We start from the raw sequence: 15,039 nt of genomic DNA, 5'->3' as shown, positions 1-15,039 counted from the left end.
CACTACTCTGACTGTTGTAAGTCGAACCACAAGAGAAAATATCTCATTGAAGTCAATACCTTCTTTCTGAGTATACCATTTTACCACCAATCTAGCACGATACCGCTCCACTTGGTTATTGCCATCACGCTTGATCTTATAGACCCATCTGTTTTCAATGGCTTTCCTCCCTCGTAGTAGTGTAACAAGATCCCAAGTTTTATTTCTGTCTAATGCCTCCAACTCTTCTTGCATTTCTATAATCCATAAGGATACATCCGAGCTTTGAATAGCCTCGTGGAAACTCGATGGCTCACCATTCTCTGATAATAGACAATATGCAATGTTGCTTTCAGTGACATAATCTGAAAGCCAACCTGGTGGTCTTCTGTCTCGAGTTGACTGCCTCACATTGGAAACTTCAGACTCAACATATTCTTGTTTTTCGTGCTCTGGTACCGCTTCACAAGAAACTTGACATTCGTCTGTCTTATTCTCCACCTGAAATATAGTAGTTTCTGAATTCAGTATGCCTTTGTCTCCCTTTACTTTATCTTCCTCGAAGATAACATCCCTGCTGATGACAAGCTTGTGAACAGTAGGATCCCACAAGCGAAACCCCTTAACTCCATCAGCATAACCCAAGAAGATACATATTCTGGATTCGAATCCAACTTCGATCTTTCTTGCTCATTGTACAAAACTTACACCGGACTTCCAAATGTATGAAAATGAGAATAATCCGTCGGCTTCCAGGTTCACATCTCCATTGGAGTCTTCAGATCAATCGCCACTGAATGAGAACGATTGATAATATAACAAGCGGTTATGACTGCTTCTGCCTAAAATGACTTGTCTAGACCCGCAGTCCTAAACATAGCTCTTGTTCTGTCCAACAAGGTTCTATTCATCCCCTCCGCCACTCCATTCTGTTGAGGTGTGTAAGTCGTCGTGAACTGTCTCTTGATGCCCTCATGTTGACAATACACATCAAATTCGTCACTGGTATATTATCCTCCATTGTCAGTCCTCAAACACTTGATTTTCTTTCCTGAATCAAGTTCAACCCATGCTTTGAAATCTTTGAAGATCTGGAAAACATCCAATTTCTTCTTGATTGGATACACCCAACATCTCCTAGATAAATCATCAATGAACGAGACAAAGTATCTCGCACCTCCTAGGGACACAACCGGTGTTTGCCAAACATCCGAATGAATCAACTCCAATATGCTTTTACTCCTGACAGTAAAAGTGACAAACTTTAATCTGTGTTGTTTACTGGTAAGACAGTACTCACAAAAAGGTAGTGACACTTTTGTAAGTCTCGGCAGCAGCTTCCGTTCTGAGAGAATTTTCAATCCTCGTTTTGACATATGATCGAGCTTTCTATGCCATAACACTGTCAATTCTTCTCCTGAACCAATTGATGCAACAGCTAGTTCTGCCTTTTTGTGTGTTTCTCCCAAAAGTACATACAGATTTGCAGCAACTTTTTCCGCCTTCATAACCACAAGCGCGCCTTTCACAATTTTCATGATCTCGTTCTCGATCCGAGTTTTGTACCCGATGTCATCCAATTGCCCCAAAGACAGAAGATTTTTCGCCAGTCCTTTCACATGTCGTACTTCCTGTATGGTGCGAATGGTGCCATCAAACATTTTAATTTTGACAGTACCAACCCCAGCGATTTCCAAGGCATGATCATTTCCCAAGAATACAGATCCTTCTGAGACTGGTTCATAATGATCAAACCATTCTCTCCGAGACGTCATGTGCCACGTCACTCCTGAATCCATAATCCATGTATCACAAAATTTGTGGCTGCCTTCTACAACAGTTGCTGCTTCTCTGAATAATATTTCACCACTGCCTGAAGTACTGGCCACATTTCCTTGAGAGCTTTTATCGATACTCGTACACTCTTTCTTGAAGTGCCCTTTACCGCCACATTTAAAGTAGTAAATATTTTTCTTCTTACCCTCGTCTTTGGCTCCCACTGGAGTCACGGTCTATAAATCTTCCTTTTATCATCGGCAAAGCCTTTGCCTGCTTCGAAGTAACCAACATGTCTTCCTTATTCTTGCGCCAGATTTCTTCTCCGAGAACCGCAGTTAAGACATCGTCGAGTCTTAGAAAGCCCATAAGAATATTGTCGGTAATGTTGATGATAAGTTGATCATATGAATCTGGTAGACTTTGAAGTAGAAGCTCCGCACATTAATTTTCCTCTATTTTATGGCCCATGGAAGTGATTTGGGCAAATAGAGTATTTAGTGTGTTGATATGGTCGGTCATCGATGAAGATTCCACCATCCGAAGAGTATAAAGCATTCTCTTTAGGAAAATCATGTTGTATAGCGACTTGACCTCGTACATCTTTGTCAGACTATCCTAGATAACTTTGGCTGTTTTTATTTCAGAGATACTTGACAAAACTTCGTTTGCTATAGCCAAGTGTAAATTGGCTACGGCATTATCATTCATCTCATTCCACTTTCCATCATCTGTAATCTCCACCGGTCTATCTCCAATAGTTGCCAAGCAATTCACCTTTCTGAAAACTGCTTGTATCTTTATTTTCCACAGCATAAAATTGCTTTCATTGAATTTTGCTATTTCGTACCTTCCCGCTATTATGTTTACAAAAATTTTAGTAGACCGGACAAAATAATCCCACCTTAAATAAAAAATCTCAAAAAATCTTTTCTGATGTGGAAGATCAGTATAGGCTGCAACCACAGAGCATACTCAGAATTTTAAGAAGTTTTAAACCAAGACTCTGATACCACTTGTTGGTCTCACGTGCAGAATTTGAGATAATAAACCTGAAAATAAAGAATAAACTGGACACCGAGATTTACGTGGAAAACCCCTAAAAATTATTAGGGTAAAAACCACGGGCAAGATGAAAAGAATTTCACTATAATATTTTGTGGTGTACAACTCACTCACTGTGTTTCCAAAGAGAACTCACACTCTCTTAATACAGGAGAACAAAACACCTCACAAATATTATAGAACTAAGTACTCAAATGCTTATAAGATGAGAGAAAACTTGAAGAAGAGATGATTTCAGAATGAAGAGGGGAGCTCTATTTATAGAACCTCTGTCAGTGTGAACACGCGTATAAAATCGCGTTTTCCCTTCATTCTGAAAATTTCCACCCAACTACACGTTTTTCTTTTCAGAAAATTCATGCAATAAATGCTATGCTCCTGCCGACAGTTTTTTTTTTGAGGATTTTTTGGCAGTAAAGAAAGAAATCGGACAAGCTGAAGAAGGTATTAAAAAGAAAAAGAAGTCCCCGAGAAAGGGATCAGTTAAGAGAAAATTAATGGTTGATCTGTCTGAGTCAAAAATAACTGACAAAGAACAAGAGAAATTGCATGTGACTCAAGTGTGCACCTCTCTCGTGCCTGAGAAAAAGAGGAGAATACAGAAGATCAAGCCATTCAAGCATTTTAACGAACCTATTAGACCAGTTATCATTCTTGTCGTCCCTTTAACCCACTATTTTCGAGCTGCCTCGGATTGATCCAAAAGCAAATGGCAAAATAATTCTGGTAGAACATACCAAGCCATTCTAATAATTTCAAACTACCATTAAAGTTGAAGAAATTTGATAAATGGTTTGCTTATCGAACCGCTGTTCACTTCGAGAAAATGAAAACACAAAAATTACAGAGTCCTACTAAGCTTGAGAATCAGATTCTTGATTGGATTGAAACAAACTTAATCTCTAAAGCTTTGGAACGAAGAAATTTTCTAGCCATGATGGTACGTGAGAGCATTCTTCGGATCGTTCTGGATAAGAAAAATACAAATTTTGATTCTCATGGTCCACCTGCCAGAGATGATGCAACAGTCATTAGCCAATTAGAGATGGATGCTCTTGTGCTGTCAATGAACGCGAAGGTCATGAGACAAGATTTACAATTACCTCTCACTCTATCAGTATCTAGCACTGATACCCCTATAAGGATATGGGTTTGTTCATCGGAATCCCATGGGTACAAACCAGGGTACCGGGTAGTTTTGTGAATGCCCGGGTAAATTTTCCCTTCCCGGGTGTGATGGTTTCATCCGCAATCCTTTATCCGTAGCCCGGGTCCTCATAGAGTTGGCCGGGTGCTTCTCACATGTCCAGGGAATGTTCTCGGTTGGATACCCACTTGGGCAACCTCGAGAATAGAGCTACCTCGATAAATGAGCCACACTCAAGTGTAATCATTACAGTCAATCTAATCCGCCAGAGCAACTTGGGTTTGGAGTGTCCGAGAAGTCATTAGAAGCTAGTATGGTGAACCGACTTAGTAGGTGACGCGGGAATCGAGGTAACTACCCATTCCTCTCCTATAAATAGCAGGTATTAATGTCATTAAAGGGGCCTTTGGAACTTTAATCATTCTATGTATTTTTCCTAAAATATTGTTCGAAGTTCATCATCATAGCAGCCTGCTGACTTTATCATCGGAGTGGCTACGTCGGAAACCCCTCCGGCGCCCATTCACGAGTTCTTCTCATTGTTTGCAGGTGCCGTTCAAGCCATTGTCTTCGCTCAAAATTCCCAAAACATTAAAAATTGTTGATTTGATCCGATTGGAGCTCCTTACCCGGCTCGCCCATTTCAAGAGGATCACATCATTGGCGCCGTCTGTGGGAAATCATATTGAGCTCGAGGCGTTGATATGGCTCGTACCAGAAGAACAGACCAAGATAACTCCCGGGCCCAGGCGGACGGGGGACAATCTTCCAGACAAGTAAACGTTAATAATACCGACCAGAATCTTATAACCATGACCCGAGAGGAATTGAAAAAAATGATGGCTGACGCAATGGTTCATGCTATGGCCCGGAAAGAAGTTTCTCGACGTAACACACCACCAGAGCAGGAGCAGGAGCAAGAGCAGGAGCAGGGGCGAAAGGAGGAGGAGGAGGAAGGGAGCGAAGAGAATGAAGATTATAGTGCCGGGTCGAAGGCTCCGACTACAGCAGAGGAGTTGAAAGATTTAAAGCAGCAAATGAAGGTCCTAGAAGGACAGCTGGAAAGTCGCAGCTCTGCCCGGGCCGCGGCAAAGGGATGTCCATTTGCCGATATCATTGTTCGGGAACCTCTTCCTGGAAACTTCAAGTCTGCCAAAATAAAAGATTATGATGGCAATGCGGACCCGGAGGAGCACTTAGCCAGATTCGAGAACATGGCCATGTTACACTGCTATACTGATAGAATCAAGTGCAAAGTGTTCTTGACCACTCTGGTGGATTCCGCTCAGAGGTGGTTTGAGGGTTTGTCCCCCCAAAGCTTGCATTCGTTCCGAGATTTCCAAAAGGTATTCCTACACCACTTTAGTAGTAGTAAGAAATACAAAAAGACCGCCTTCAGTCTTTTTGAGGTAAAGCAGAGCCCTGAGGAGAGTTTGCGGGCTTACATCAGAAGATTCAACAGAGTGGCTCTAGACGTCCCGTCTTGTGCCACCGAGACCAAGACTACTGCCTTCACCCAGGGTTTGAGAGAGGGTGAATTCTTCAAATCACTCACCAAAAAAGTGCCCGGGGATTTTGAGGATCTGTTATCCCGGGCAGAAAAGTACATAAATATGGAGGAAGCCCAGAAACAAAAGAGGGAAGCGGTGAGGAAAGAAAGAGGAGACCGGGTATCTAAGCCCGAGGAGAGGGGACAAAAGAGGGGCAATTCAGGGCATTTCTCTCATAATGTGCCTCTGAAGATTGCCCGAGAGAGGGAGGTGCAGGAATGCAGTAGGGATTTAGCCCCGGATCATCAACTGGCTCGGCCGGAGAAAAAGGGATTTTGTGCGCTTCACAAGCTAGGCTACCATAACACTGAGGATTGCAAAGTCCTGAAGGGAAATTATGTTGTGCCTTCCCTCCCAAGGCCCATTATCAATACCCAGATGTCTAGGGTGCCGCCATGGACGTCCCGGCAGCCCGGATCTAGTTCCCGGGGAGGGGGTGTGAGAAACAATCCTAGAATCGAACCCGGAAGGAGGAGGGGGCCTGAACCCGAGCAAAGAAAGAAGTCACCCCCGGTTGTAGGGACGATTAAAATGATATCCGGAGGCTCTACTGATGGAGACTCCAATCGAGCGAGGAAGTCAAGGAGTAGGAGAGAGTGTTTGGAGGTGGAAGGATCGAGGAAGAGTGAGGAAATCATCAGTTTCGGCCCGGAGGACCTAAGAGGGGTGAATCTACCCCACAACGATGCCTTGGTGATCCAAGCCCGAGTGGCGAACTATGACATTCTGCGGGTCTTCGTGGACTCAGGCAGTTCTGTGAATGTAATTTTCAAAGATGCTTTTAAGCAGATGGATTTACAGGGCTAACACCTGGAAACAGTGGAAACTGCTCTTTTTGGCTTTGCCGGGCACGTGGTTTATCCGGAAGGGGAGATTATTTTACCTCTGACCTTGGGCTTTCACGATCTCAAGAAAACAGTGATGACTTCCTTCACTATGGTGGACTCCCCCTCATCGTATAACATCATCCTTGGGAGGCCGGCCATGAATGAGTTAAGGGCTGTAGCGTCTACCTACCACCAGAAAATAAAATTTCCTGTGGGAGCAAGGGTAGGAGAAGTCCGGGGAGATCAACCCTCTTCTAGAAAGTGTTATGTGGAAGCGGTCCGAGCGGATCAGAACAGATCTAAGAAGGAGGGGAAGAGGGCTAAGGTAGGTGAGACAGGAGGGAGGATAGTGGAGGAAGGGGAGATACACTTTGTGGCCGAGGAAGAGCAGGAGGCGGTGGAGATTGGGCCAGGACAGCAGATCCGGGTGGCTCGGGATCTCGGCACGACCACCCGGGTAAGTTTAATTAAATGTTTAAAAACTAACATTCATGTGTTTGCCTGGTCCCAGCAGGAGCTTACGGGGATTTCCCCCTTTTTATCGGAGCATCATTTAAACATCCTCCCGGGGTCTCACCCTGTGAAGCAGAAAAAGAGGCACTTTGGTCCTGAAAAGGACAAAGTCATAGCAGAACAAGTCAAGGAGCTCCTGAAGGCGGGGCATATTAGGGAAATTTAATTCCCTACTTGGCTTTCCAATGTGGTTTTAGTACCTAAATCCACTGGCAAATGGCGCATGTGCGTAGATTTCCGCGATCTAAACAAAGCGTGCCCCAAAGATCATTATCCGCTGCCCCGGATTGACCAGTTGGTAGATTCTACCTCGGGCTATGAGCTGTTGAGCTTTATGGATGCATACCAGGGGTATCATCAGATTCCCTTGGCTAAAAAAGATCAAGATAAAGCTAGTTTTGTCACTTCGGGAGGTACATTTTGTTATATTGTAATGCCTTTCGGGTTGAAGAATGCAGGGGCCACTTATCAGCGTCTTATGGACAAAGTATTCGAGAAACAGCTGGGGCGGAACGTGGAGGTCTATGTGGATGATATCTTAAGCAAGGCCCGGGAGGTCACTACTTTTATTGATGATTTACAGGAAACTTTTGCCACCCTCATGCAACATGGGATCAAGCTTAACCCGGCTAAATGTATTTTTGGCGTAAAATGTGGCAAATTTCTGGGATTCATGGTAACAGATCGGGGAATTGAGGTAAACCCGGAGAAGGTAAAATCTGTCTTGTGTATGCCCTCTCCCCAGTCTGTAAAAGAGGTGCAAAAGCTGACGGGAAGGATTGCTTCCCTTTCTCGGTTTATATCCCGATCAGCACACAGAAGTTATCCTTTCTTTCAAGTCTTGAGAAAGGCCAAGCACTTCGGATGGGACGATAAATGTGAACAAGCCTTCCAGGACTTGAAAGCTCATCTTGCAGAGCTCCTGGTGTTAGTAAAGCCCGAGCCCGGGGAGCGATTATTCCTGTATTTATCCTCTACAGAACATGCTGTCAGTTCAGTGTTAATCAAAGAAGAAGGCTCTGATCAGAAGCCTGTCTATTATGTCAGCCACGCTCTAAAAGGGCCCGAGCTCCGATATACAGAGGTGGAGAAGATTGCATTGGCTTTGATCGTGACTGCTCGGAAGCTAAGACCTTACTTCTTATCGCATCAAATAGTGGTTCTTACCAACAGCCCTCTTGGTAGAATCATGACCCATGCTGAGGTATCCGGGCGAATGATTAAGTGGACGGTGGAATTGGGGGAGTACGATATCGAATACAAACCACGAGTGGCTATCAAGGCACAAGCTTTATCAGACTTTTTATCTGAGATGATCCAGCCTAGTAGAGAAGAAGTGTGGAGGGTTTTTGTAGATGGGGCGTCTAGCCTTGCGGGGTGCGGAGTAGGAGTCGTGATGATATCTCCCCCGGGAGAAAAAATCAAATTGGCAATAAGGATTGACTCCCGAGTAACTAATAATGAGGCCGAGTATGAGGCTGTGCTAGCTGGAATACGAGCTGCTCGAGAAGTCGGGGCTTCCCGGATAATTATATATTCTGATTCACAACTCGTAACACAGCAGATAAAGGGTGTGTATGAAGCTAAAGATGGTAGGATGTTGAAATATCTACAACTTATCAGAGCTCGAGCAGAAGGCTTTTCGGATTGGAGTATCGAGCAAATCCCCCGAGAAGAAAACGACGAGGCAGATATTCTGGCAAAAATGGCAGCATCCCTAAGTGAAGTGAGCACCCGGGAGGTATTGCAGGTCTCCCGCTTGATCCTCTCGATGGACGAAGAAGGAACACCCGATCCAGAAGACTCCTGGATGACGCCCTTAATCAGATTTATTGAGAAGGGTGCACTACCCGAGGACAGAGGTCAAGCTCAGAAGATCAAGAGACAAGCTCCCAGGTTTGTGCTCTTAAACGCAATCTTGTATAAAAGATCATTCCAGGGGCCTCTTTTAAAATGCTTGCCTAAAAAAGAGGTAGATTATGTACTTCGGGAAATTCATGAAGGATGTTGCGCGGAGCACCTCGGAGGAATGTCTCTAGCTCGAAAAACCATGCTTGCAGGATTTTGGTGGCCAACCCTGGGTCAAGATGCAGCTCGGGTGGTTCAAACCTGCGAAGGCTGTCAACATCATGCAAATTTCAAACACAGCCCGGCTGCTCTTATGAAGCCTATTTGGGCATCCTGCCCTTTTGATCAATGGGGCATGGACATTGTAGGTCCTTTCCCGCTTGCCCGAGCTCAGAAGAAATTTTTGTTAGTAGCAGTCGATTACTTTTCCAAGTGGGTGGAAGCCGAGCCTTTGGCAAGAATTACGGAAACAGAGGTACTGAAATTCCTGTGGAAAAATATTGTATGCCGATTTGGAGTGCCCCGGAGATTAATCTCAGATAATGGTAGACAATTTCAAGGCAAAGGAATTGTTGCATGGTGCCAAGAAATGAAGATCACTCAATCCTTCACCTCTGTGGCTTATCCTCAAGCAAATGGCCAAACAGAAGTTGTCAATAGGATCATTGTACAAGCGTTGAAGACGAGACTTCAGGGTAAGGGGAAGTATTGGGTTGAAGAATTACCTAGTGTTCTTTGGGCCTACAGGACCACTCCGCGGATACCGACTCAAGAAACCCCTTTCAGCCTCGTATATGGCTTTGAAGCAGTTCTCCCAGTTGAGATTGGAGAGACTTCTCCTCGGGTCGAATCTTACCCACACGATAATGATGAAAGCAGAGCCAGGGAGTTGGATTTAGTCGAGGAAAAGAGGGACCGGGCATATATCCGCATGGAAGCATACAGAGGTCGAGTGATGAAATCTTACAATAAGAAGGTCCGAATCCGAGACTTTCAAATTGGAGACTTAGTCATGAAAAGGGTTAATCCAGCGGGAGAGGTGGGAAAATTAGAGGCAAAATGGGAAGGGCCTTACAAAATCACTCGGAGAGTCAGCTCCGGATCTTTTTATCTAGAGGATGCACAAGGACGCCCTCTCAAAAGACCTTGGAATGTATTTAATTTAAAGCAATTTTATACTTGACAGATGTAATCTATTCACCGAAAGACGTAAATGAAATATCTGTTTTCCACAGAAGTGTTGTGTTATTATCTCCCACATTCCCGAAGAAAAAGCCCAGGGCACTACACCCTGGCTCGGGGCCACACACCTCGACCATTCCCAAGTCCCGGGACATGCTCCCCGGCCCAAGGCTCCGCACCTTGGTTCTAAAAAAGCCCAGGGCACTACACCCTGGCTCGGGGCCACACACCTCGACCATTCCCAAGTCCCGGGACATGCTCCCCGGCCCAAGGCTCCGCACCTTGGTTCTAAAAAAGCCCAGGGCACTACACCCTGGCTCGGGGCCACACACCTCGACCATTCCCAAGTCCCGGGACATGCTCTCCGGCCCAAGGCTCCGCACCTTGGTTCTAAAAAAGCCCAGGGCACTACACCCTGGCTCGGGGCCACACACCTCGACCATTCCCAAGTCCCGGGACATGCTCCCCGGCCCAAGGCTCCGCACCTTGGTTCTAAAAAAGCCCAGGGCACTACACCCTGGCTCGGGGCCACACACCTCGACCATTCCCAAGTCCCGGGACATGCTCCCCGGCCCAAGGATCCGTACCTTGGTTCTAAAAAGCCCAAGGAGTTACACCCGGGCTCAAGACTCCGTATTTAGCAAGGTTCACGTTCTTTGAATTCCTATCGAATATAAAATATTTGGTCCGCTAGAGATCAAGGTATTGCGCAAAGAAAAATGATTTTTTATATAGCCAAAGCCCGAGGGCATGAATTACACAAGGAAATATGGAAATCTAAAGACACAATCTTAAACTAAAAATACTACAGCAGACTATTCCCCAGTCTTTTCAGGAGCCTTTTTAGTCTCCTTGTCGGCATCATCATCCTTGGGAAGGGAGTCAATAGCTCGATCTATGTCTGGAAAGCCCTCCTTGTCTGCCGGAATCAAGCCCTCCTCCTCAAATTGCTCCTGGCATTTCGCAAAGCCCACTTTGAAGTAGTTATACGATCTATCTTCAACAGCCGCTTGGAAATCCGAGGATCGGAGGAAGACAGTCTTCCATTCCTCATGAGTGAGCTGGAAAAGCTTGAGTTTATCTTCAGCAGCCACAACCCGGTGTTGTTGGAGAGTGGCTTCTTCTTCAAGAAATCGAGCTCGGGATTCCAGAAAAGCAGTCTGCCTTTGAGAGGCTTCTTCTCGAGCAAAACTCTCATCTCGAGCACGTTGAGTTGAAGCCAATTGTTGATTGGCTCTTTCCAAAGAAGCAAGGAGCCCGGCAACTTTCTCCTCGTGCAGCTTCTCGGCCCGGGCAATCTCTCCTCGGAGCTGGTCATGAACTTCTTGAGACGCCCGAGCCTGTCTATTCGTCCTGGTGGCCACTGCCGCCACTTCCTCAAAGGCCGAGACCATCATTTGAGCCGCCTGGATAGAGACAAAAGTCAGGAAGAATAAGTCGGTATCAATATTAAGCTGTAAGACGAAGAATTTACCGAGAGAAGCCGGTTTGATCCTTCCAAAAATCTGTTAGTGGCAGGGATGCTCTTCAAAAATATTGCTTCAGTGGGGCTGAGCATTTGCTTGAAGCGTTTAGCACCACTAACAGTAGCTCCCTCGAAAAAAATATTGTTGGAAGGGAGCTCGGAGGTTGAGGCCCCAGTAGTTTGGGGGGGCAGTCGGGGTTGTGCAGGTGGGGAAGTGCAGGGATCACCCTCAGATGGGCCTTCCAGGACAACCAGCTCGGGTTCCGCCGTGGCTTTTCTTTTTCTTTGACTGAGAGGGGCGAGGTCTTCAGCATCCTCTACAGTCTCATCCATTGCCTGAGGAGTATTTTCCCGGGGAGGATCTTCCCCAGTAACCGTCACTCCTCGAGACACCTCCTCGGCAGCACGTTTCTTTTCTGCTTCGGTAGCTGCACGGCGCGCCGCAAGCTCCTGTTCCCGGGCGATTTTCTCAGCTGCTCGTCTTTTGGCAAAAGCTGCTTGCATCTCGGAATTGTCAGGACAAAAAGAAATAATGTTAAAAAAATCAAGGAGGGAGCAAGGAAGGAGGCGGCAGGAAAGAGGGGCGAATTACCGGGTTGAGAGCCCGAGCCTGCCACCTCATCAATAATATGATCTTCGGGATCCTCAGCCCGGGGACTCAACCCATACGCGGTCAGATTATCATCAGAAATTAGTGTGGAAGATGAGTATCTGCGCCCCTCCACCAAATCTTGGCTCACAATGAAGGGTTCTTCGAATTTGTAAGTGCCGGGGAGGGAAGGTTGTGTAGGCAGAGAGGAGAGAAAACCGGTCAAGCAGGGAAGATCTCCCGGGAGTCGAATAAAAAAGTATCTTCCTTTCCACCCTTTTTGGGAAGAGGGTATATCATCAAAGAAGCGAGTATTGTGCCGGGCAGTCAGGGAAAAGGCATTGTCCCCAAAACGGCAAGAAAAGTAATAGTGAAGGATAAGGGGGTTAATAAGAAAATTGTTCATATTGAAGAGGACATAGGTAGCAGCCATTATTCTAAAAGAATTAGGGTGGAATTGGTTAACTGGTACGCCAAAAAATTTGGCAACTGCAATGTAAAAGGGGTGAATCGGAAACCTAAGACCATTCTTAATTTGGTCCCGGAAGAAAGTAGTATACCCTGGAGGGGGGTTTTTTGCCCTGTCAGAGGACCCGGGTATTAGGATAGAAAGATTGGAAGGAATGTTACCCAAGGTCCTAAGTTCCTCATCCGCCCCTGAGCGCAGGGTGCTACTCAGAGAGGAGAACCAGGGAATTCCCGGGACCTCGATGGGAGGAGGGTCCGTGGCCCGAGCTTTACCCTTACCTTTCTTTTGGGCAAGAGCTCGGGAGTGACTAGGAGGGAGGGGTTTAGAGGAAGATGGTATGATTGGAGAGGCTACTGGTTTCTTAGCGGGTTGGGTGATAGAGCGACGGGGCTGGGGAGATTGAGAAGCATCGGAGCGTAACGCAGCAGATTCGTCGCTAGGCGAGCCTCGCGCGTTGGCCCCCGACGTGGAAGAGGTAGAATTAGACATTTTTAAAGAAGAGTACTTACGAGTAAATAAGAGAGACAGTGGGCAGGTCGCCGGAGGAAAATGATTGTACACGCCGAAGAAGTAGAGAAAACCAAGCGCAAGAGTTCCGCTGAAATTTGAATTCAATAGTGATTCTGGCAAAGGGGTACACCACTATTTATAAAGGAGGGGGCTTGATCTCAACCGTTGATTTGCATTTAAACGGGTGGTCGAGATAACCCTCGGGAATCGGATAGTACGCGAAGGGACACGCGCAATCATTAAAAGTGTCAGGCCTACTGTTCCTCGGAATACGAAAACGTTACTGACCGTTGGGATAGAGTAACACGTGTCATTATGATGTTGTGTGGATGGGCCGGGAGGTTTTGAATACCTCGGTGGGTTTGTTTCGTAGCTCGGGAAGCCTAAAGACCCGGGATGGTAATTTCTAGGACCGGGTAGTTCGATACCCCGGTATGTTGTTACAAATTCAAGGATTTGACTAGCTCAAATATGTTCTAAGTGCAGGAGATACCAGATCCGGGGACCATATTTTCACCAAATATGTCCCAAGTGTAATTTCAGTCTTAGAGATTGGGTTATCCTAATTTATGGTACGTCTGTTATTTCAGTTCGCATTAATTTGTACAGGATTTGTTTGCAACAGAATAACGAGACAGGAAAAATCAATAAAACTTCCATTACATACGAAAACGACGAAGAGTTATAGGATCCATTATATCAGATACAGAATCTTGCCACTCCGTTATCCAATTAGTGAACTCGTGAATACGGAGGTTGACAAAGGATTCATCCTTCATTATCTTGTCCAAAGCACGCCATTCTTTCCACAACATCATGTGCAGCAGAACCTCGTCATCAACCAGATCTGTTACCCGGTTTACTGAAAACTCTCGGATATACTTCCTTGCTCTTGTTCTTTGTACTCGGGTAGGGGCGAGACGATTGCGGTAGGTATAGTCCAGATCATAAACCTTGTCCCGCACGGCCATGACCTTCGCCCATATGCGTTGTTCAATTCTTCTCTTTAGCTCCTCCACATGAGGACGCATTTCCGGAGTCACCAGGACATGTGTACTGCTGCAGGCACTGGAACCACTTGAGCTCGACATTATGGATTAAGGTTTATTTTGCATCTGTATCCCCTTATTTATAGACAAGCAAGGAAGTCCAAGAGCCTCAGCCAGTCGAAGCATCTCCTTTATTATTCAAAAGTTGATCGAAGCCATCCAATCTGGACAATTGGACGATCAGAACGCCCCTCGTAAATTGCGCTGGGCAGACGAGAGGGTCTGACGGTTATCGAAACATCAAATCTGATGTACCTCGGAATACAGAACGTTTTCGTTTGGCAGGAATTTAATAAATCTCATATCATTATGACACCACGTCAGCAGACCAGAGGATTCTTGGTCCGGGCTTATTCCTTTTCCCGGACTACAAATTCGGGACTCGGGCATATTGATTGATAGGGCGGGATTTCGAAAACTCAGGCATTTAGTTTTTAATTTTGAGGAGTATTAGCCATGTTAATCTTCGTTATTTACTTATTGTTAATTTGGTTTTGACGTTCTACCAGATACAGGCAATAACAAAGTGAAAAAGATATTTTATTAATTAAAAGAAATGGGCAGAGAGTACACGAAGATGTTCCTTTTCAACAAACATCTTCCATTTGTGCAACCAGCCACTAAGATTCCCGGTAGCGGTCTTGCCAAAGCTATCTGACCCGGATATATCCTCCAGGATCTTCAGCTCCCTTTGTAACATTAGTGCGTAGACACCATGGTGGGTAAAGATGTCCACGTACTCCGCAACACCGAGGCGTCGGCGATATTTCCGCATAAGAGCCACGTTCTCAGGAGAAGGAACCCCCTCTACATACTGAGAGGATTCCAGCTTGTATAATTTTTCCCAGAAGTGAAGTATTTTGTGAAAGACTTCGTCCTCCATAGTCGTTTTTTTTCTCTCTATTGCAGATGCCATGAGCTCTTCAGCCATATCCGGAACTTTCGAATTGCTTGAACCTGCCATTGCACTGATGAGACGGAAGAATGAGCAAGGTCATTATTTATAGGGAAGAGAATTAATCTCCGCCCTCGATTCAGATCTAATCGGACGATCATATGACGCCTAGGAA

General features: G+C 45.7%; 1 protein-coding gene across 1 annotated transcript; it reads left to right on the top strand.

Annotated features, from left to right (window-relative positions):
- Window positions 1-4,779: 4,779 nt before the first annotated feature.
- LOC140830252 (uncharacterized) lies at window positions 4,780-6,324 on the top strand. Its single transcript, XM_073193535.1, has one exon. It carries the CDS (start codon window positions 4,780-4,782, stop codon window positions 6,322-6,324), a length of 1,545 nt encoding a protein of 514 aa, XP_073049636.1.
- Window positions 6,325-15,039: the final 8,715 nt, after the last annotated feature.

This window comes from Primulina eburnea, chromosome 4 (assembly GCF_022965805.1).
Source record: "Primulina eburnea isolate SZY01 chromosome 4, ASM2296580v1, whole genome shotgun sequence".
Taxonomy (NCBI): domain Eukaryota; kingdom Viridiplantae; phylum Streptophyta; class Magnoliopsida; order Lamiales; family Gesneriaceae; genus Primulina; species Primulina eburnea.
This window is presented reverse-complemented; position numbering and strand designations above follow the sequence as displayed.

Coding starts and splice junctions, on each gene's coding strand:
- LOC140830252 (XM_073193535.1), top strand. CDS start 4,780: ATGACCCGAGAGGAATTGAAAAAAATGATGGCTGACGCAATGGTTCAT.